At 43.6% G+C, this 24,464-nt stretch overlaps 1 protein-coding gene across 3 annotated transcripts in view; it reads left to right on the top strand.

Moving 5' to 3' along the window:
* INF2 (inverted formin 2) overlaps positions 1-24,464 on the top strand; it is a 93,910-nt gene that overhangs the window by 7,271 nt on the left and 62,175 nt on the right. For all 3 annotated transcript variants that reach the window (XR_015049106.1, XM_085845376.1, XM_085845377.1), the window contains exons 2-5: positions 4,997-5,397; positions 21,683-21,798; positions 22,045-22,204; positions 23,729-23,762. Coding sequence is in view for 2 of the 3 variants with exons in the window: in XM_085845376.1 (XP_085701502.1) it covers positions 5,013-5,397; positions 21,683-21,798; positions 22,045-22,204; positions 23,729-23,762 (695 nt within the window). In the remaining variant the exon portion in view is untranslated. The remainder of the gene's footprint in view (positions 1-4,996; positions 5,398-21,682; positions 21,799-22,044; positions 22,205-23,728; positions 23,763-24,464) is intronic.

Genomic DNA, 24,464 nt, shown 5'->3' with positions numbered 1-24,464 from the left:
GCGGAGAATTCATTGTGCAGTGTGTGAGCTGGTTTAATGTTGAGAAAGAGCTCTGGGGTGGAGTATTTGGCGTACAGTTCACCAGCGAGGTTAAAGTTCATAAAGGGCCCTGGGGCGGAGCATTCAGTGTACAGTGCATGACTTAGGGTTAAATTGAGAAAGGGCCCTGGGGCAGAACATCCGGTGTACAGTGTGTGAGCCAGGTTCCCATCGTGTACAGTCTTTTTTGGTTGCTGGTTGCATCATTGATTAGGGGCGCGGCTATGCCGCTGATGCAGTGCTCCTATTACCAGTACACTGGTGCTCATTTCGCTGACCTCAGAAGGATGACGGGCTGAGTCAACCCCCTGGTGTTGATTCAGTGGCCAACAGTGTTTGAACTCAGGACATTAGGATCCCAAGCCACCAGCCTAACCACTAAGCCAACGCCAGGCTATGAGCCAGGTTAAAGTTGAGAAAAAGCTCTGGGGTAGAGCATTCGCTGTGCAGTGGGTGAGCCAGGTTAAATTGAGAAAGAGCTCTGTGGCGGAGCATAAGGTGGTCAGTATTTGAGCCGAGTTAAAGTCCATTTCATTAATCTCTGATCTTTATTTTAACTTTTATACAAAGTGAACAGATTGTGAACTGTGAAAACAATTACTGGAAAAGTAATTAATTATCAGGTCAGGTTGGGTATGGGAGCATCTGCCAGAGCTTCCTTCAACTGATGCCATCCCTTCTTGTAAAACACTTGTTTGTTGCAAATAACTCCAGTCATCCCAGAAATCCCCACAGCAAACTCCTGTCGATTAATCTCCATCAATTGCTTTTACTTTTGCTGTTACTGCAGAACTGAACTCTGACCCCCAACATGAGTGAGAAATACAATCTATGTTTAGCAATCGAGAAAAACTGTGAAGATTGTAGAAAAAAAAAATCGGAAGTTTACCACTGTGTTTTACACCACCCATATTTAACACATTGCCTTCGTTCTTCTTGCTTGCTGTTTGTGTTCTTTATGTCGTCCCTAAAAACAATAAGTTTCTTGTTTCAAATGATTTTCAATTTTGTTATCCCCCGCCGCGTGGCGGAAGGGGGATATTGTTGTCACCCAGGTCGTCCGGCTGTCCATCCGTCTGTCCGGGCGTCAACATTTATAGCTGTAAGTGCGATAACTCATAAACTGTTTGCCATATCGATTTGAAATTTGAGTCACACATGTACCACCTGAAAAGGAAGAACCCTATTGATTTTGGGCATGTCCGGATCCAAGATGGCCCTCTGGGGCGGCCATCTTGAGAAAGATGTTTTTTGTAATAAATGGAAAACCGCTTATCTGATTTCAATAATTTTTGGTTACTACGTTCCTCACCCATGGGGAACCTTTTTGAGATGATGACCCAATGGTGTCTTGTTTCCAATTGACCTCCCTCATTATCTGGAATATGTATGACCTTTTTTCATTCAATGGCAGGGGATTCCCCATCTCTGATGGTATATTTTAACTTCCAGACAGGCAGACAATAAAAAAATTATCACTCTGTGTGCATGTGAGATGAGGATGAATTCAGAAACAAAGCACTACTAAACTGCATGTTTGTTTTCCAATTAGTGTTCAAAAGATAACATTTAATTGTAATTTAGTTTACATCAGTTTGATGTAATAAACATCAGTTTATGATCGAAAATTCAACTACTTTCTATTTTTAAGGTCGACATCGGCCAAAAGGTCACCATCGGCTAAATTTCTAAATTTGAGAGATAGGGTTAAAAACATTATATATATATATATATAATGTTATCTTAAAAAGTTGTGAACGAGTTATGACAAAATTAGTTGGATTTGAGTTGGTTTGGTGACAATAGAGTTGTCTCACACCAAGTCCTTCTCAAGACCGTGTGGGGTATATATTCTATGAATACCATCTAGTTAATAGATTGAATAACTCTCCAAATTTATGTCTGGCTTGATGGCAGACATTTATTGCAAATGTAATGCATCTTGTGACAACTTTGGGAAGGTCTAAGTGTGGTTAAGACCTTTGGGAAGGTCATCAAGTCCAAACATGAATTAATGAATACAAAAACGAACTACAACAATATTATTGCGGCTCAAAATTGCTAACAGCTCACAAATCTCTTGGGGGAGGGGAGGGGGGGAACATCTTAATTTCCACCTACTCCATCCGGCTTCATTGTAATGGTACGAACAAGCTTTTGTTTGAATGAGATGGAAGCTTGTAAAACGGCCTGTTTCATTTGATTCTCTGTTTCTGTATGGAACATTTACACTGTCTGGACAATGAAGAATGCTGCACTCAACTTATTTTTGGCTTGCATCTGCAAATCCTGAACATGTGAGCGGAAAAAGGGAGGTGTATGTTTGGGAGACCGATATGGAAATATAGGGTGGAGGGGGTGGTGATAATGTGAACATTGTACCAAAACCTCGACACTTAAGCAGAGAAGGGTGGTGCAAGTTTAGGAAAAAAAAAGAGGGAAATATGTCATCTACATGCCACTGTTGATCCCTGCGAAATTTTGTGAAGAAGAGTTCACTAAAGAGGCAGCGTTTACAAGTAAATGTTAAAATCCAATTTTACTTTTGGAACTTCTGCAATTTCAAATCCAGGAGAGTGAGGAAGTGATGTGGAATAATGAATGGCTATGATACCAAGCGATAACTTACAACCAACGCATCATACTGTCCGCCCCACCGTTCCACTAATCCATCAACATGTGCTTCTCTCTTTCCTACAGGTGCTTCTTTCACAATTCACTTTTATGCTGTCCTGTTTTATCTTCTGGTGGATCATTTCACGGTTTACCAACACATGCTTATGTTGTTTTCTGTTGTTTTTAAAACTTCAGTTGGACACTTTTTCTGGCTACATTGTATCCTGGTATCAGGTTAGATAGCATGGTTGCCATATAGTTGGCAAATCCTGTTTGCCTTCTAATAAAATGTTGCAAAATTTCTCATCAGATTCTAATCGGAGATTATTTATGAAATCCCATGAGCAATCCAAGAGATTTTTGTATCTTATCGAACCAATAACTGCCCTATTGGTGTTGCCTGACAGTGTTTTATTTTGAATGTTAAATTTTTGGCGTTGGGGAAGCAGTGGGAGAGGGGAGGCATAGCAATAACTCCAAAACCCCATCATTGAATGAAAACAAAAGTTAAATGCATCATCAGAATTTTATATTGATGTCAGAAGAAATTCCCTAATTTGTTTTGATTTATTCAAAGTCAATGTATTTTCTACATTACATTACTTTTAAATCGTACATGAACCCGTAAAGGTGTTAGCGATTTTTCGAGCTCCCAAACCATTGTGGCAGAGAGGGAAATACTCTATGTCTACTAATTATCACTTCTCTTGAATGCAAAACCGCAAAATAAATGTTGGAGTCGAGTTGTGCAAATCTGCCAGGCAGAGATCTTTTTATACAAGATTGAAGCTCTGGAAGAGCATGGTGAGAGAGGGTAAAAAGACAATCTGGGTCAATAGGGTTTGATAAAACAAGCAAGGGAATGAGCTAACAATGAGCGAACAACAAAAGAGGGGTGGGAACAGTAATCTGCAAGTAAGAGAGCTGAGTTAGGTCAGGTTAATTGGGATGGAAAAGATTGTGGATATGGATGGGAGATAACAGATGTTGGTGCAGTTTTCTCGAGGCTCAGGAGGTAAGAGTGAAATCGAACCGTCTCTGGAAGGCAGTTTCACAAATGAGGGAATGGGTGTGGGGTTGTCAAAGCTTCATGAAGGGTTTCATCCAAATGAAATTCCATTTGTCCAGTGCATACATGCTTCGACAAAGTGAGCTGCTGTTTGTTTGAGTGCACCTTATTCGATCGGTTGTTGCATGTCACAGCAGTGCAACATATGGGTTTTGTGTCAATGGACAGGAATGAGTTCGTTCAGTCAAACCTATGAATGATGGGGGAGATGTGGGAGGTGGAATGCTAAGGTGATGTGGGTCGGGCAGCAGAGAAAATAAATAAATATCAGGTTGGAGGGGAAGGAGATCATACAGAGAAATAGGTTTGATTGTCTCGGGGGAACAGTGACTGGGAATGGTAAGTCAGAGGCAGAGGTGTGGAGGGATTGATGGTACACAGAAAAAATATCAAGGAAATTGAATGGGAACATTATGGTGTCTTGTGTATCACCAGCCTACGTTTACCCGTTTGGAGACGATGGCTCTGATGGAGAGATTGATGATTTCTCTGAAGCTCCGCTTTGAATGCCGGGAGTTGTAGTCCCGACAACAAAGAACCCCTGGTGGAAATGATTTAAAGCATTGATCAACCAACATTTATCAAGGGACTTGTAGCCACTAAAGATGATTTGATTTGTAATCCGAATTGCATTCCATTCTATTACACGTCTGTCACTGTAGGAGCAGAATTGCATGGCAACACGATTGCTTTTATCATAAGTTGTGAAACTGCTCTTGGTGATGTTTGTACGAAGTGACCGCATGTGTAACTATGAATCTTGATCCTTTTGAACCACAACATCCCAGACTCGGAGAAGACACTAACTATTTCGCCGCTGAGTATGATTTAATTGCAATTCAATAAAATATGCAAATTTTGCATTTCTATTGTTCAATTCCTGCCTAATGTTGCATTATATAAGAGTTAGGGAAATGGTAGAAGATTGATGATTTTGTTTTAAATCCTGCTCATCTTAAAAGACCAATAATTACATCACCTTTACACAAGGCCTGTGGATGATCTCTGCTATCATCATCAGTACTGTATAAATATCTTGTACTGCTCCTTCTGATATTGATAATTGCATGTTTACAAAAGCACCAGCAACATTTGACATGATGATGATGATTATGATGATGATATAAAGTGGGCAATTGTAACACTGATCTCAAATATGAGACCTACTTTTCATATGAAGAATTCAGACAATGGGTCAAACATCAGGATTGTGGAATGCTGGTTGATTTTGGTGTTATAAAAAGCTCAACTTTCCTGTCCCTTCTTTTGCAGTTGGTGTTTGTCAATAATGGTCACACATAGCTCATGGTCACGTGTTGCCAGAATCCTGTCGTTGGGTCAGCACGAAGAATCTGATTTGAACCTAGAGAATGCTGAACCTGAGCTCTGCGTGCATTTCTTATCGATCCCAAGCAGTCAGAACTACGGTGGTCTTAAGCAGAGGCTCATGTCTGCCAATGGCAGCTGGATGCAAAAGTTTCTTGACCTCAATGGTCTGGATATGCTGCTAGAAGCACTGGGCCAGCTCACAGTGCGTAACGGTGTCGGAATTGGAATTTATGATGCATACACCCAGCTCGAGTGTGTTGGATGCGTCCGTGCAATTTTGAATTCCCAGGAAGGTTTGGAACATCTTGTGTGCCGCAAAACAGACACGCGCAGGCTCTTCTTAGGTATGTATATGGAGATGTTTAACCAAAGTTTACTTATTGGAGCAAAATCTCTAACCGGCCACTTTCATAGCTGCAAATTGTTCCCACTGGATTTATCCTTCGATACTGACCTAATGACAAATTGACAAGTTGGAATGTTTTTTTTACAGTCGTTTCCATTACATGAAGACATAATTGCATTCCATGCCAACTTACCGAGTTCATTAATTTGTGGGTGTTTTAGTTGTTTTTTTTGTTAATGAAAAAGACTTCTAAAAGTACGTTTATGAGTAAATGAACTTGAAGTGGTTTGGGGGTTATCATCCCTAAAAATAGGTGGGGTACACCTAATGCAAAAGAACTTGCAGACAGAGTGTTTTATTGATGTTTTGGGAACTTCATATCTTGCCACTTCATGGATCGGCAGCTTTTTGGTTGACTTCAGTGCAGTCAAACTCACTCAGCATTCTTCCGTGCACATCAGTAGGAGGATTTTAAGGCCCTGTCACACCTTGACGATTTAGCCAGCGTATGCCGACGTCTGAAAAATTTGTCTAAAACGCTGGCACACGTCAAATACGTATGGGTAAGTTTTGTATATGTTAAGAGCACGCTGGCATATGTCGTAATACGCCGAGCTGTTAGACAAATTTTCCATGCTTGAAATTTTTCGACGTATGCCAGCGTATGACTCACACGTTCCGCATACGCTGGCCATAAGTTGTAGGCACGTTACGCGATCGTTGACACACGTCGACACACGTTACTTGTAAGTTACTCATAAGTTGAAACACGTCGAGGTAATGTTTAGCGTCAGTGTTCCAGACTCCCTGGTTTATTTTTTTTTCCTTTGGTATGACGGTGATGTTGACACTTCAATTTCTAGTGCGGTTATCATATAATATAATTAATAGGCTGCCGCTCAACAATTTAAATAATAACCGCACTAGAAATCGAAGTGTCAACATCACCGTCATACCGAATTTAAAAAAAAACAAAAAAAAAAACAGGGAGTCTGGATCACTGACGCTAACCATTACCTCGACGTGTTTCGACTTATGAGTAACTTACAAGTGACGTGTGTCAACGATCGTGTAACGTGCCTGCAACTTATGGCCAGCGTATGCGGAACGTGTGTCATACACTGGCATACATCGAAAAATTTTCAACATGCTGAAAATTTGTCGATGTACTCGGCGTACTACGACGTATGCCAGCGTGCTTCAGCGTGCTATTAACTTATATAAAACTTACCCATAACGTATTCGACGTGTGCTAGCGTATTCGGCAAATTTTTCATACGTCTGCATGCGCTGGCTAAAACGTCAAGGTGTGACAGCGGCTTGACACTCCGATGTCTAGTGCGGTTATGATTTGAATCGTCGAGCTGCAGCCTATTAATAGCCTATGGCACGTGATCGTCGGCGATACGCTGCCGCGAGCTATGCATAAGTTAGACTATCATTGGGCATAGGTTGTGAACACCGACAGCATGCTCAGCATTCATTGATATAAGTCATCTATATGTTATTGAAACGTTCTGTGTACGTTACTAATATGTTATGCATTCGTCCAACCTGTTATGAATACGTCCAAAACTGGAAAAAAAAAACATCAATAGTTCAGCGCACGCCAGTGTTTTACATACATTTTGATACCTTGCCATACGCTGGCTAAAACGTCAAGGTGTGACAGGGCCTTTAGACATGACTGGGAGCCACTGCTGGTGTTAATTTCAGTGTACTGCTGATGTACCACACAGCTGTCCAACTTGGACTTAAATCTATGAGCTGAAAGATGTCATATGCAAGAAGAAGAATATCTTACCTCTGGATCAAAGTATGAAGAATATCTTGCCTATGGATCATGGTATGAAACAAAAGTTTGACATCCTAGGTAACAGTTCACAAAGCTTTTATAATTTGCCCGGATAAACAGTTGCACCTTTTGCCATTATCTATTTGCAGGCAAATCAAAAAACTTTTTCTTGCATTGTTGGGTCTTAGGGATTTGGGGATTCACTAAGTGGTCCGAGGAATTCCAAACAAGTTTATAACATTTAGGTGTCGGTATGTCCCCAAAAACTATCACGTTTTGATCCAGTTTTTGATCCACTATTTTACGTAACTACTGTATTATACCTGAGCTCCAAAATAACTTCAGAATAGCAACAACCACAATTCCACCATCAAAAGGAAACTATCTCAGCAGTCACATAAGGTAAGTTACTTTAAAATTTCTATTGGTATTATGACTGTACTGTGATATTAAAATCCATATGATTTCTGATGTTACTTTTGTTTAGTTACCATCAATAATCTGGATGTTTAATTATGTTCCTGTAATTGTCATAATAATTAGTTACATCACTTATCTGAAAATGTGTATATATTGCTTACACATCACTGTGCATATAATTGGCCTGCAGCAAGTTTAACAATCGCAGTTACTGCCTTCCAACGAGGAAAGGTTTCCCTTGCCTGCCCAAGAACTACAAGGACATAGAACCTGCTAGAATAGACTTTTGGAAACATTGTTGTGGTATAGCCTGCAGGCATGCAGGGCGGGGCATGATGATGGGAGGAGTGGTCGGCGTGAGCGTCGTGTCTGCCAGGAATATAAGGTGTGCGCGCCGCCTGAGGCGTCGTAGTGATGCCGTAGTCGCCCGGCTTGTGAGTGTGCTGAGTACGTAATAAAGGAGAGCTGCGGGCAAAGCACGCCCGCGCTCGCGCTTGTGCAACACAGCCCGGCTCGACTGTTCCCCCGCTCGTGTCTGCCTGCTAAGCATCTTCTACACGACACCACAGTTGGCTGACGAGGATCTTCGGATCGGCGTGTGCAGGGTGGTGGCTGGGTTCGAAGTGGCGGCGAGTAACTCAGCGCACCTTGCGCGGTTCGAGGTTCCGGAGGAGTACGCATCGCGAAGAGCGTGTCGCAGGTTCGCTCGCGCGCACAGGCTCCGGAGCCAGGAGGCTCGCCGGCGCGGTCCAGCTCAGGCATGACAGGGAGTCAGGGCACGGCGCGCGGACGCGTGCTCGCCTTCGTCGGAGTCGACTTCGGCCACGTCGAGTGGGCAACGGCCGCGCTCAGTGTTCGTTTTATTGAGGCACGACAGATCGGGGGAATGATTTCTGCAGAGCCACGGCTAAAGAACGAGGACACGCGGTTCGGCTCGAACGCGGCGTTGGACGTCGCGCGAGCTCTGAAGAATGTCCGGGGTCTCGATGGTCGGGGCACAGCAGATGGTCCGGGGGTCAGCGCGATGTGCCAGGCGCGTACGGCCGCGCGCAAGGTCTGCGGCACGGGTCGTGGACGGCTTTTTGCAATACGATCACTCGGACGGCGGTCTGAGCACTCGGGGGCGTCGACGGTGTGTATGCCGAGAGTCATCGCCCATCATGACAGTCATTGATGGCGGTGTGCGAAGCGGTCCTTCCGTCCCGGGTCGAGTTTTGCAGCCGGGGCACAGAGATTCCAGCGACCCGGAGCGGGAGATGCTGCCGGGGTTAGACCTGCTTCCAATTGATCCGGAGATGACAAGATCAGTGGCAGGGGAGGTTGAGGTGACCGGGGCACTGATGCTGCCCATGTTGAGCCTGGTTTCAGTTGGTCCTACGGTGACAGGACCGATGCCAGTGAATGTCGAAGTGATCGGGGCACTGATCGGGTGTCGAGTTGAGTCCACTCGTGCTGCCCTCGCATCGCACGCGTGTGCCGGTGAAGCGCTGCCGGCGGTTGGCAGGGCGCACGTCGTGATTGCCCAGCGGGACCAGCGGGTTGCGCTTCCGAGGTTCGTGGTGCGAGGGGAGGGGCCCGCCTTTTTGGGTCAGGGCTGGCTGGCGCACCTTGGGCTGGATCTCCAGTTCGTACCACCAGGTGTGCCGGTGCTCTCTTCGATGCTTTCGTCGAGACTCGAGGGCGAGGTTCTGGCGGCGGGAGCGGAACACGCATCGATGCAACGGGAGCGGCCGTGCGTTGCTGCCTGCAACGGTGGTGTGCGGTGTGGAAGCAGCAGGAGCCATGCCAGCTCTCGCGTCGGCTGCGTTCATGGTGCGAGGTGCGCCTGTGTTGTTCGGGCAGCTTCAGCGGGTTGCGGTGAGCCCGTGGCGTTAAAGGAAGTCGCGAGTCACGACATCGAGTCAACAACCAAGAGACGGACTCATGATGTGGGTTATGGGTTGCTGTTCATTGCATATTTGTTTTTCATTGCTCGAGTGATGCGGTTTAACGTTGTTGAAATAAATGCCAACAGTTCCTGTGTGAGAGTGGGTTTGGCGGAGATCAATCGATGGGTTTTGTATTATGATCAATGTGATGTGGGGGCTTTGGGAGCGGTGGGGGCGAATAAATAGGGTTTATTGGCCTCCAGTTGCCCCAGGCCACGGGTAGTTGTTTTGTCAGGTGCTGAGATTTTATCAAAAGAACGCGCTGTACGGAAAAATGAGTTTGCAATGGTTCCTGTGCTGTTCCTGTTGATTTATGACGGGCCTGTAGTTAAAGTGTGGTTTGAATGGAGTTGCGACCATCTAACTGCCGTGGGGGTCTCGGAGATCGACTCAGAGCCGGGACTCGTGCGCTGGTCGGCGTTACCCCCACCTCTGCTTTCAGCAAGGTCAGACGTGCCTGGCGCCTGGGGCGCAGCTCTCTGGGTTCGCTCAAGGCCGTTTTGGCCATGCGGTGGAATCTCGACTGATTGTGGTGCGTGGGGTGTTGGGGAGTGTTTGTTGCATCCAGCCAGCGGCGCTGTTCAGCGCCCCCAGCCAGGGTCAATCGAGTCTGGCGCTGGCGCCACGGCTTCCAGACAGCGGGCTTCCGGCTTCGGAATGTTTATCTGCTTCAGGTTTGCCTGGGGGAGATGTGCCGCCTTATGGGCCGGAGGCGTTTGATGGTGCCGGGGGAGGTTTGCTCGGGAGGTCGCCGCGACCTCGCCAAGGGCCATGTAAGCATGAGCCGCCTGGGGGCGTTTTTGCTGCGTAGTGCTGCTGTGCTTCTCCAGTAGCTCGCTTCACACGTTGTATGATGTGATGTGCTTTTATACTTCGCTGTTTTCTTTTTTGTACCTTGTCTACTGTTAGATCGTAGTACTTCGTGCTGTTTATGCTTATTATGATGGTAATCATAGTTTTAGGAGGGAGGAGTGTGGTATAGCCTGCAGGCATGCAGGGCGGGGCATGATGATGGGAGGAGTGGTCGGCGTGAGCGTCGTGTCTGCCAGGAATATAAGGTGTGCGCGCCGCCTGAGGCGTCGTAGTGATGCCGTAGTCGCCCGGCTTGTGAGTGTGCTGAGTACGTAATAAAGGAGAGCTGCGGGCAAAGCACGCCCGCGCTCGCGCTTGTGCAACACAGCCCGGCTCGACTGTTCCCCCGCTCGTGTCTGCCTGCTAAGCATCTTCTACACGACACCACAATTGTCACCGGACGTAGTGGCATAATGATGCTGGAATGTGTCTTTCCTGATGTGTCTTCATAATGATGTGTCTTCCCTGATGCTGGAAGGTTAGTAGTTCAATTCTCACCCTGACTGACTGAGTCATACCAGAGACTTTAAAAATGGTACGTGCTACTTCCTTGCTTGATCGATACTCTGCAGTTAGAGGATAGAGCAGGATGGACCTCCATTTATTCTGTCTTCTTATTACCTGGGAAGTAACGTCATTTCCCCGAATAGTAGACATGCCAAGTGCACAAAATAGGGTGTTGACTTCAAATCATGATGCAAATGTCCCCTTTGGCATGTACATTCCTTAGGGTCATAGAAACAAATTTATCCAAAGACACACGTCATATCTCAAAATCCAAGATGGCTGCCGTCGACCATTTTGGAAAATATGGCCCAGTCATAGCTCATGAACTGTTTGTCATAGAAACTATTATGACACATGTTGTCTAGCTAAATTGAGGTCGCTGAATTCATTTCCAGCATCAGCTATGCATTTCAGATGCATTTAAAGGTGAAATCCAAAAAAGAATACAAATTATAACAAATTTTATTGTTTTTCACACACAGAAAATTTGAGGTAATTAGATTATCCATCACACAATGTCGTAATTACACAAGTTCTTCCTCTTCTCCTCTCTTGTCCTGGTACATGTATGACTTGGTTGGGGGAGTAGCAGGAGGTTCTGTGGTGCTGGCATGGTATGCTGCCCATGAAATCCATTCACCAGGTTCAATTACTTGTTGGGATAGTGTTCTAACTCTTTCCAACCACACATACCGTAGCTCCAACCACTCCAATTATGCCGGTGTGAGAGCGCGCAGCTGGAATAGGATGACTATTTGTCATTAGGACCGGAACGTGCAGCACTTCATCATTCGGCAGCGAGATATTCATATCCATGCCCGTGTAGCTTGTTGGCAAGGACCGCACAGTCTTCTTCCCCATCTCATCTGGATTGAGGATCTCATCAAGATTCGCAACTTGTGTGTTTGATGAGAAGTGCTGGTGAATGCTGATGCATGTTCCATGGAGGGCTGATGTTGCCATCGTAGAGGATGGATTATGGTCAATGTTGTCAAAACCGCCTGTGGTGAAAACGTGTTTAACTGCCTGAGGGGGGACCACCACACCAACCTGCTCCCAGTGACCAATGACTAAATTCGCAATATCTGTACTAAGCACTCTCAAACGGTCATACGAGATGCACAACCCTCGCTGATGCAAATCATCGATTAGAGATTCACGGCCAGTTTGAAGATGTACTTTCATAGCCATATACAGTGAAGCTGCTGTTTCCCTATCTCTGTTGTGACGTGGAACACTGTCACGTTTCTTGGATCTGCATGCAACTGAGTTGAAGATGATCTGCTGCCCAATTGATGTTGCAAGCTTGGACTTCTTAGATCCAGGAGATGGCTGATCGATAGATGGTCCATCAAGAAGCATGTACAGGAATGAACGCAGAGTGGTTGGGATTGATTCAGTTTCAGATTGGGTTGAGAAGGAACCCGGAAAAGCTTTCCGCATTTGAAGATATTCTCGATGGAGGATCTTGGCTGCTTTGTGCAGGGTGGAGACTTCAGTTGATGTATTGTCTTTCATGTCAACTATAGCTTTGGATAGGTCATCGTCAAAAACAAGCGACCAGCAACGGTTAATCTTTACTGCCTTGATGTCAGGAATCATGCGCTCAATGTCCTCTCTAAGGCGTGTTGTATTGCATTTGATGTAGGGAAAGCCAAGAGCAGCAATACGCTTATAAAGGGTCGTCAAGTTTGCTTATCATAAAGGATCGTCATTGCTAGCGACTCCCCTGAACCACGGTTATCTTCAATAAAGTCAAGTAACTCATTGAGAACATGTGCTCACATCACCTGCGTGTAATGACTATCAGTGATGTCACATCCGACTGTCTCCACTTTCCTATACAGACGAGTCAGGCACGCACGATGATAGACGGCATTGATAGCGATCAAGTCACCAGCAGACAGTTTAGACAACAGGCGTTTGTCGCCCAACAGCTGAGCACAGTCATTGATTTTTTTTTTTATCCAAGCCAAGTGTAGCAGCTTGTCTGAGCTCTTTCTTGTTGCCCACTTCATGACAAAAGAGACACGGAGTGTCAACTGGTTCGCTCAAAGATGTAGAGGGTGATGTCTGTGTGACTGACCTGGCTGCACGAGTTTTTAACAGGCTAAATGACGCTTGTCCTTGATGCTTATTCCTAGCTCTCTGCACTTTCTGATTGTCGACAGCATTCCTGCAAGCTTTGTGCCACACTACATGATTAGACATCATCAGCTGCACTATATTCTGAGTATCACTGTCACCAGTATTCTCTACGAATACAAAATCAGGCAGCTCACCTAATTCATTGAGTTCCTGGATATTGTTCACAACCTGTCTGTAAGTGTCTGAAAGTCTTTCAGGATTGTTTCTCAATTTAACAGATGATGAGGGATCCAAAGTTGGATTATGAGTCTCGTCTGATTGACATATAAAACATAGGCTCCAGTCCATCGTGGCAGGCGTGCTTTCACAGTTATCGGAACTCATTTGGATTAGTCACTTTGAATCTGAAAGTAAAAATTAAAAATTAAAGGTCACATAACATAGATACATTATGTGACTAACTCATGTGTAGTTAAATTCAGCATGAGAAAACCATTTCTGAGTTGGGTCTGACCTAACCATCATATAGTAGACGTGTTAAGTCATGTCTCGTTCTCACAATTTTTTTTCTCATATATTTTAGAAAAAATGTAACATTTATGTATTTTTGTCTATGATTTGACCTTTAAATCCATCAGAAAGCAAAATTGTCACCGGAAATGAGTTCAGTGACTTCAAGTTAGTTAGAAAACATGTATTATAATAGTTTACATGACAAACGGTTCATGAGCTATGACTGGGCCATGTTTTCCAAAATGGTCGACGGCGGCCATCTTGGATTTTGAGATATGACGTGTGTCTGGATAAATTTGTTTCTATGACCCTAAGGAACTTCCATGCCAAAGGGGACCTTTGCATCACGATTTGAAGTCAAATGGCACTTAACATGTCTACTAAAAGCTCAGGGTGTATGTTTGTCTGAAGTCAGGTGTCGTCTCATGTGTTTGTCAGCGTATGTGTATGATTTTTGTTGCAGTTCCTTCACAAGCCTTGGACTCTGTAAAAAGAAAAAAAACCTTATTATTATGACCCCTGTAGATGTTGTTGCTAACTTTTAAATTCATGTTGGGGAGCTTTATTTGATCTAAACTAAATGGGACCTAAGTAATACACCACAAATCATGTTTTATTCTTTGATGCAGCGCAATCACAATTCACTAGAACCTCGAATATTGTATTTCCAAAGACTGATTATCCACAAAACATGGCCAAATGGTTGATTATTTCATGCTTGATTCTTAAAAAACACAATAACGGCACTTGGTAGAGCACATTGTCTCACCTCGTGCACTCATTCTGAACAAAAATACCATCGTTAACTGAACACAGCTACTATTATGGCTCATATACAGTACCTGTATCATCCATGCACTCTATTATGTCACATACATTGCCATTACCTGTAGCTTTATTGATTGATTGATTGTTAAGATGTTTAACAACCACTTTTACGCACTTTGAGGCTAAATTGCGTCAATGAAGGTGAATATTAAATTTTTTCAAACTATATTCCTCATGGCTAGTCAATCGTATGTATATATATGTATATATATATATATATATATATATATATATATATATATATATATATATATATATATATATATATATATATATATTATCCCTGTGTCGTAAGAGGCGACCAGGGTTGCGTCAGGAAGGGCATCCGGCGTAAAACATGTGCCAAATCACTATGCGGATCATCCGGATGATCCGCTGTGGCGACCCCTAACGGGAGCAGCCGAAAGAAGAAGAAGAAGATATATATATATATATATATATATATATATATATATATATATATATATATATATATATATATATATATATATATGAGGTTTTGCATTAATCTGTTAAGTGGTTCTGGGAAGGAAGATTTTTTAAATGTTTTTATTTTCAATCCAATATGGCCGCCAGACCATGTGACTGATGACGGAATAAATGTAATTCCTCACTCACATCGGGTGGTAGATCAGATATATGAAGTTTCAGATTTTTCAGATAAGGATTTTTATTCAACCAATTATGCATGGTTGGAATACCACTTCACCGATGACATCATCGTTATCACCCTATACACGCCATAGAGAGTTGATGACATGTGGCAAGTTTCAATTTTTTCATTGAGCGGTTTCGGAGAAGAACCTGTCTAAATTTTTATTTTAATACAATATGGCTGTCATACCATGTGATCGATGACATCAGAGTTGCAATAAAGTATTCTCCATGGGAAATCCCTCATATGTTTAAAGTTTTGTATCGATTGGACAAGCAGTTGCAGAGAGAACCATTTTTTAAAGCGAAAATATATGTATGTGGACACACACACACACACACACACACACACACACACACACACACACACACACACACACACACACACACACACACACACACACACACACACACACACACACACACACACACACACACACACACAGACAGAGGCGTTACTATAGTCTCGCAACCCTTTCGGGGCAAGACTCTCTGTTTCGAGTGCAGCCTTATGGCTGCTGGTTGCATCATTGGTTAGTGACGCGGTTATGCCACTGATGCAGTGTCCCGATTATCTGTGCACTGGTACCCATTTTGCCGACCTCAGAAGGATGACAGGCTGAGTCAACCCCACCTGGTATTAATTCGCATGGTGTCGTCCACCAGACGGCGGTCTCCTTGGGTTAACCTGAGGCGGTCCCTTCGGGTGGGTGCCTGGAATGTCCTATGCCTAAGAGAGGAGGATCACCTGTCTCTGTTATCATCTGAGCTCAAGCGTTTGGACATCAGGATTGCAGCTCTCTCTGAGGTTCGGAGACCGGATTGCGGCGAGATAATGGTGGGTGGTTACACCTACTATTGGTCTGGTCGCTCTGATGGTTACCATACTCAAGGAGTTGCTGTAGCTGTGTCCAATAAGCTGACCCCAATGATAATTGAGGTAACACCGGTCAACAAGTGTATTATGAGATTAAGGATTCGTCACTCCTTAGGTGTCATTTCCCTGGTCTCTGTTTATGCTCCGACTGAAGCGAGTTATCTCACCGTGAAGGATGCATTCTACGCCACACTCGAGTCTGTGGTTGATCATTGCCCCAGACGAGATACACTTCTACTCTTGGGGGATTTCAATACATCGACTGGAACTGATAGGGACGGTTATGAGGTGTGTGTTGGTCCCCATGGCTCAGGAACTATGAACCAGAATAGCACTAAGTTCCTTGACTTTGCAAGAAGTCATGGACTTAGGGTGGCTGGTTCATGGTTTCAGCGCCCACAAGCTCATCGCTGGACTTGGTATTCCAATGCTGGCGGTGTGGCAAAGGAGATTGACCATGTCCTCATTGACGGTTGTTGGAGGATGATCCAGAAATGCAGGGTCCACCGGAGTGCTCAGTTCCTCAATACTGACCACAGGCTTGTTGTAGCAGCTCTAAAGCTGCACCTTAAATCCTGGAGAATGGTACCATCCCAGCCTAGGCTGGATGTTGGCAAGCTCAGGGATGAGAGAATAGCTGAGGAGTTTGCGAACAGGCTGAGTGGACACTTGGGGGGGTCTGGGTGCTTTGGAGGGTCCTGAAGAGTTGTGGAGCGCCTTCAAGACCACCGTCCTTGATGTTGCCGGTGGATGTCTTCGAGCTCACCACAGGGCAAAGAAGAATTTTGTCTCTCAAGGGACACTGAATTCCATTGACCAGAGTCGCAGGGCCAGGCTAAATGGCAGAGCTGAGCTGTTCAGGGAGCTGAGGCGTAAAACTGTACGTGCACTGAGGGTGGACAAGGAGGCCTATGTGCGAGGAATCTGTGAGGGGGTAGAGCATCACCTGTGGACAGGTGATTCTCGTCCCGCTTACAGGGGAATTTGCGCATTACGTTCATCCAAGCCCATCCCTCGGAGCACTGCAGTTCGAGCAGAGAGTGGTAGGCTCTTGACAGAGGAGTCTGAAGTGAAGGCCCGCTGGGCCGGTTACTTTGAGCGGTTGTACCAGGCTGATCCCCCAGCTATCGAGTTGGACGTCAAGGGTGTTACAATCCCTGTTGCTGACCCTCGAATCAACTGTGGTCCACCTTCGCTTGTGGAAACACAGGCTGCGGTGAACCAGTTGAAATGGGGCAAAGCTCCAGGGATCTGTGGCATCCATGCTGAACTTCTCAAGGCTGATGGAAATGCTGCACTCGTGTCGTTGCATGCAGTTTTGTGCTCTGCCTGGAACACAGGCATCATCACAACTGACTGGAAGAGGGGCCTTGTTGTCCCTCTCTGGAAAGGGAAGGGTGATCGCCAAGACTGCAACAACTACTGAGGGGTGACGCTGCTCTCAGTGCCGGGCAAGGTCTTTGCTCGGATAATTCTTGATAGGGTTCGCCACCATCTGCTTGAGCACCAGCGTCCAGAGCAGTCAGGCTTTACACCAAAGAGGTCAACGATTGACCGTATCCTTTCCCTTCGTGTCCTCACCGAACGCAGATGAGAGTTTCGGCAGGGGCTGCTTGCAGCCTATGTTGATCTCTGTAAAGCATTCGATTCAGTGAATCGGGATGTCCTCTGGAGGATTCTTGATCTTCGTGGGGTGCCACCAAAACTGATCGATCTCATGTCTGAATTCTTCACTGGTACTGAGAGTGTTGTGAAGTGTGGTGGTACCATCTCTGACTTATTTCCAGTTGTTACTGGAGTTCGTCAGAGATGTGTACTGGCCCCACACTTTTCAGCACTTGTATGGACTGAATTTTAGGGAGGATGTCGGAGAGATCAAGTTGCAGTGCATCGTTTGGGAATGTCAAGATCTCGGACCTTGATTTTGCAGATGATGCAGTCATCTTTGCGGAGACTTTAGACATCCTTTTGGGGGCCCTCGAGGTGCTGAATGAGGAGTCCGAGCCGTTGGGATTACGGGTTTCTTGGGTCAAAACTAAGATCCAGGCTTTCGGTGACATCTTGGATGCTGCTGTCCTGTCTGTGTCTGTTTGTGGTGAGGATGTTGAGGTCGTGGAGAGATTCACTTACTTTGGCAGTGATATTCATGTCTCTGCTGGCTGCGAGTCAGAGGTCAATAGACGTCTGGGTCGGGCCTGGGGATTCATGGATTCACTGGATCATGCGGTGTGGCGCTGCCGGTACCTGTGCGGGAGGACGAAAGTCCGAGTCTTCAGGTCCTTGGTACTTCCAGTCTTGCTCTATGGATGCGAGACTTGGACTCTGACCAAGGATCTGAGACGGAGACTTAATTCCTTTGGTACCATGTCTCTTCGGAGAATCCTTGGCTATCGCTGGTCGGATTTTGTGTCCAACGAGCGGTTGCTGAGAGAGACTCGGATGAGATTTGTTACCTGCATAGTCCGTGAGCGTCAGTTGCGGCTGTATGGACATGTGGCTCGTTTTCCTGACGCTGATCCTGCTCACCAGATTCTCTCAGCGAGGGAGTCTGATGAGTGGAGGAGGCCAGTGGGCCGACCACGTGCCTCGTGGTTGCAGCAGGTTGACCATCATCTCATGGGGATGGGCCTGGCATCTGCCTGGGGGATGGCCAGACGGAGGCCCCTGGAGTACCGATGGAAAGTGGACGCAACGACGCGCTGTTCTAGCACATGCTCCCATACCTGACCTGAGGCTAAATTGCATCCATGAAGGTGAATATTAAATTTTTTCAAACTATATTCCTCATGGCTAGTCAATCGTGTATATATATATATATATATATATATATATATATATATATATATATATATATACATACATACATATATATATGTATATATATATGTATATATATATATATATATATATATATATATATATATATATATATATAATAAGAGGTTTTGCATCGATCTGTTCAGTGGTTCTGGAGAGGAAGATTTTTTAAATGTTTTTATTTTCAATCCAATATGGCCACCAGACCATGTGACTGATGACGGCATAAATGTAATTCCTCACTCACATCGGGTGGTAGATCAGATATATGAAGTTTCAGATTTTTCAGATAAGGATTTTTATTCAACCAATTATGCATGGCTGGAATACCACTTCACCGATGACATCATCATTATCACCCTATACACGCCACAGGGAGTTGATGACATGTGGCAACTTTCAATTTTTTCATTGAGCGGTTTCGGAGAAGAACCTGTCCAAATTTTTATTTTAATGCAATATGGCTGTCATACCATGTGATCGATGACATCAGAGTTGCAATAAAGTATTCTCCATGGGGAGTCCCTCATATGTTTAAAGTTTTGTATCGATTGGACAAGCAGTTGCAGAGAGAACCATTTTTTAAAGTGAAAATATATGTATGTGGACACACACACACACACACACTCACACACACAGACAGACAGAGGCGTTACTATAGTCTCGCAACCCTTTCGGGGCGAGACTCTGTTTCGAGTGCAGCCTTCTGACTGCTGGTTGCATCATTGGTTAGGGACGCGGCTATGCCACTGATGCAGTGTCCCTATTATCTGTGCACTGGTACCCATTTTGCCGACCTCAGAAGGATGACAGGCTGAGTCAACCCCACCTGGTATTAATTCAGCGGAAAACGGGGCTCAAACTCACGACCCTAGGATCCCAAGTCAGCCACCCTAACTGCTAAGCCAACACCAGGCTTGGGTTGAGACTAATAAGCTATCAATCATTACAGAAGCATTAAAGACATGGGTCAGACGAAGAAATAGTACGTGCTCTTAATAAAATGCTGTTTATTCAAAAGCAGTGAGCCCATTCCACAATGTACTTGGGATTCTGAAAATATCCTCTGCTATATAAGGAATTGAGCCACAAAGCTGAAATTTAGTTCATATGCATATGTTTCGTCCTTGTGATCTTCAATATCCGAGGTAGTTGCCCACATGGTCAAGTATCCAAACTTTTTAGCATTTTCTTGTGGGTCTATCTTTTGATTCCCACCCTACATTTTAACGATTTCATTGATTTATGCTTGATAGGGATATACATAACAAAAATGTTATACAACTATAACATGACATTTCTCTGGCCACTTCTACTGTGGGCACTGGATGAACCCTCAAATATCTAAAATCAATCATAAAAGATCAAATTTCTCTTTTGAATTGCTTGTAACTTGAAAAAAAGAAAAATTGGGCGGAGGGAGGGGGAGTGCAGGCATTTAGAGTTCAGTGGCTGAAATTTATTTTAGAGACATTTTACCATTAAAGGAATTGGAATATTTTTACTCCATCAAAACCGAATGCTGTCAATTTTGGAACTCTGAAATTGTTCTGTGATTTGGCATAGAATAAAAAAAAAAACCAAATTGCTTTCTGTTGTCGCAGTGCCGTAATTGAGATGATGAGCCATAATAAGAATGTCAGTCGTTTTGCATCCATAAAACACACACGCAAAGGAAATTATAAAGGAAGGTATGAACACCTTATCACCGAGAATACCATGCATGATGACAGATTACAACGGTATGACTTTTGGATCCTGTGCCATTTGTGATTGCCAAGTGTTTGACCACATTTCACATTGTTTAGTCAGTAATTTGTACTTTTGAGTTGGTCATTTAAAAATTGTTTAGTAAAGATTTTCCATTTTAATTTCAAGGTTAGGGCAATGAAGGAGTTTTATTCTGATGCGACATTTGAGGGATATCTGATGACATCCTTCCCCCCCCCAACCCCACCCCAGCCCCTCTCTAGCCATAAATGAATGGTCTTGCATCAGAAAAACTGATCAGCATTGATATTAGTGCTTTTCTATCTAACTTCTAGCCCTTACACATCATTCCCACCTGTGAGTGAATTTTAATTTTTACCCCGTGCACACGAAGCGAAAAGCAGGGTTAAACAATTGGTTCACTCCTGTCTGTCTGTCCGTCTGTTCATGTGTCTACAAATGTCATTTTATGATCGAGGAACAACTTGACTTCAATTGAATGTTATATTTTGAACACGAATCGGAAAACAAATGAGTAGTTTAGCAGTGTCCTTTATGATGTTGCTCTGAATTTGTTGCGATCACACATGCATAAGAGAGGAGTGAGATCATTTTAAGCGGTGAAGCTGCTTCAACATTTGGTATGTCCATCTGTCCGTCCACAAAAAAAAATTTTCTTAAGTGGTGCAGATGCTGAATTAACACAAGGGGGAGCTCTCACTCCTTAGCATCATGAGAAGGAAATGCCAAACTGCACAGCTTCCTTTGGACGTGGGTGCGATTTTTTTTACTCTGTATACCTGTCTGGCAGTCAAACAAAACTGAAAATCATTCCAAACAGCAAACTTTTAAGGATGTCATTAAGGACACAAATAACAGGCACAAATAACTACTGTAACGTGTTAAATAAGCTGGTTTATAAGACACTCCATCTACAGTGCTCAACTTCCAGAACTAATTTTTATACAACATTTAAAATCTTTATTTTATTGCAATATAATTATATACTTGAACACTGTGTGTGGTATGGTGCTCTATGAACTCTTTTTTTTTTTTTTTCAATGAAGACTTTTTGAAAACAGAATATCTTTTTGACTCCCCCTTATCTGATGGCTTATTGTCGATCACTTTTTAGTGATCCATGTATCATTGCTCTGTGATTCAACTCAAATACTCAATGAAAGATGTTCTCTGACATTATTAACTGCAGCTAAACTCGACTTGAACTTGAACTTAAACTTCCATTCCTCTTCCTGTCTCAACTGACTTTGTGAATACTTTTTATCTGTTCTAGCATTGAATACCACCAATGAGTTGGTGAAACGGCAGGTATTCGAGCTGTTCTCTGCATTGTGTGTTTTTTCCCATGAAGGGCATGCCCTCACGCTTGATGCCCTTGATCATTACAAGGTAATAAAAAACGATCAATCAAAGCCCTTGATCACTATCTGCTCTGATGTTCTCTCCAGCTTCGTCTGCTTCTTCATTTCTTTCAATAAAGGATGATGGTTGATTGATTCAATGATGAGGTGAACGTGTTAGCTTTCAAGGAAAATATTATGTTTCAATCTGGAGCGGTTGCACAATGCTCTTGTTATAATTGTTTTTTTTAATGATCGGTTAATTTTAAACTTCCTTCGATTGCTTATTTTACAGGTGTCTCGGAATCAACATTCTCGCTTCTCTGTGGTTCTGAGCGAATTGAAGGCAGATCAGGTGGTGCAGTATCAGGACACATTGCTTGGATTTTTAAATGCTGTCATCCTTGGGACGAGTTCTCTAAAAGGCCGCTTGCAGATTCGTAACGAACTCTTTGGTTAGTTTTGAAATTTTTTGCATTGTTAATTCAGACAGAAATAAAATTGTCACGATTGGGCCTCGAGCATAGAGTTCCGAGTTTGATTTTGCTTGCTTTTTATGTAGCTGGAACTTGTGTTTTATTTTGAAAGTTGGTTGTTTAGTGGATGTCACTGTACATACATCAAGGCTTGTGGAAGAGATGAAGGGGAGAGTATCCTGGGTTATTATCCAGACAATCATCAGTTATATAGAGTGAACCTCATCTGTAGGCTTTCCGGCACTAACTGGGGAGCTGGCATATGCAGTCTTTGCACTTCTACCCTTGCCCTAGTGTATCCCACTACAAAATACTCTGCACCCGTCTGGGCTGCAAGCAGTCACACTAAGAATCTTGACACTATCCTGAACTCTGCAATAAGAATTTTATCTGGCACACTGACTTCAACCCCTTCACCATGGCTCCCTGTGCTGACAAACATTGCACTCCTGGACATTCACAGGCAAGCACAAACGTCCCAAGTGTACCTTCAGATACAATCCAATACTGATCTGTATTGATACTGATACATGATACAAAATACTGATATACTGATACAAAATTAGACCCCCAGGCTTTGACCTACAGTAATGATAGAGTGGTCTTAACTGACTGTGAACCCTACACGCAAGAACCGCTCATCATATGTAAAAGTGGAAGCAAACAGAGCCCAGTGTGTACCTGTGATTTTTCACAATCAGACAGTCCTACATGTCTGAGAGTCCCAATAGGACTGTGCAGAGGAGATTCAGCGGGTCCTTTGCATAACTACACAGGGCCACTGATGCGACAATTAAATGGCTCTTCTTACTAGATCTTCAATTATAATTGTCTGCAAGATCATATGAAAGAAGAAGAAGAATCCAGACAATGGGTCAAACATCAGATTGTAGATAATATAATATTATTGAGGTAGGAAAGTTTATTTTATTTTATTTTATTTTTTTTTTACCCCAAAATCTCTTGAAAATGTTAATTGGATAAACGAAATTATATATTTACTGATGCATCAAGAATGGGTAAATTATTGGATTTCTGAGTTTGGCTAAAACTTTACATTTATATCAATATCTAGCAGGTCTTGCCTGTTGCTGTTATAATCCTGTTGGCATTTTGAAAAAAAAAAATCAAAAATCATTCTATTTTTGTTTTTTGAGGGGGCCTAAAACACTTCTCTAAAGCCATGAAGGAATGGGGTCAGGGATAATTTAATATTGCCTTTCACATAGCTACAAAGGTTTAGGCACTATCGAGCGACTTTATGTTAATCCAACTTTTAAAAAAAATTTCTAAACCTTTTTTTCACCTGAAACACTCTCTGGGATTTTCTGATAAAAATGGCGGGCCACGTAAACAGTCGAACATCTTATTGTATAGATTTGCATCAGCTAGTCCAAAATGCATCCGGAAAATGCTCTACCAATGCTGGTGATTGCTTTAAGTGATTATTCATCCAGATCTTCATCTTGGCCTTTTGTCCCTTTGTTCCCTTTCACTTTTCAGGTTTGGACTTTCTGGAATGTCTGAACACACTCAGGTGAGGAACAGATATGGTTTGGGGATAATTTGTGAAGGTGTTAATCAATGCAAACAGAGAAAAGCTCAGTCAGCATTTCTTGTGATCTGCAGTTGTTCAAGTGTTGGAGAGATTTTAACAAATGATTGTACATTCATAAATGTGATAATTTAACAGTTGATCGGCTGTTGATAGAACATATAAGGGTTGTGATTCTTTGATGGGATAAAATAAAAATTTGTCTTCCATCTCCTGCTGATCAGTCTCGTATGGCCTGTACTTTACCACATCTCAGGGAGTGAGTGAAATGTTATGCAGCAGTGGCAGCTCCTAGAGAGGAGCCATACTCTATGGCACTGTATGTTAATGTCTTGTGCACTGTTTGGTCCATGGAATGGCCAAGAATGGGGTTTGCTCTGAAAAGAAATCAAGACTGCAATTAATCTGTGAGGCTATTTTTCGATTACAGAGCTGACCTAATGCAGGTACAAAGACGTCTAAACAATACATCTCTTCTCCGGGGATTGTTGCAGAAGGCTGTTTGTGCAACCCTTGTTAAGGGACAAAATGGAAATGTACAATTTGCCAGCGTTGAATGTCATGTGATTGATAATTGACCTTTGTTATAGATACATTTGCAGACTGCAAAGCAGGTGCAGCCTACATATTGCAGGGATGAGGAACTGTTTAGTAAAAGGTAGAGTCTAAAGTACAGAGGCTTTC

The sequence above is a fragment of the Eptatretus burgeri genome, chromosome 11 (assembly GCF_056783735.1).
Source record: "Eptatretus burgeri isolate ZD-2024b chromosome 11, Ebu_testis_v1, whole genome shotgun sequence".
Lineage (NCBI taxonomy): Eukaryota > Metazoa > Chordata > Myxini > Myxiniformes > Myxinidae > Eptatretus > Eptatretus burgeri.
The sequence above is the reverse complement of the archived record's forward strand: the minus strand, read 5'-3'. Positions and strand labels throughout refer to the sequence as shown.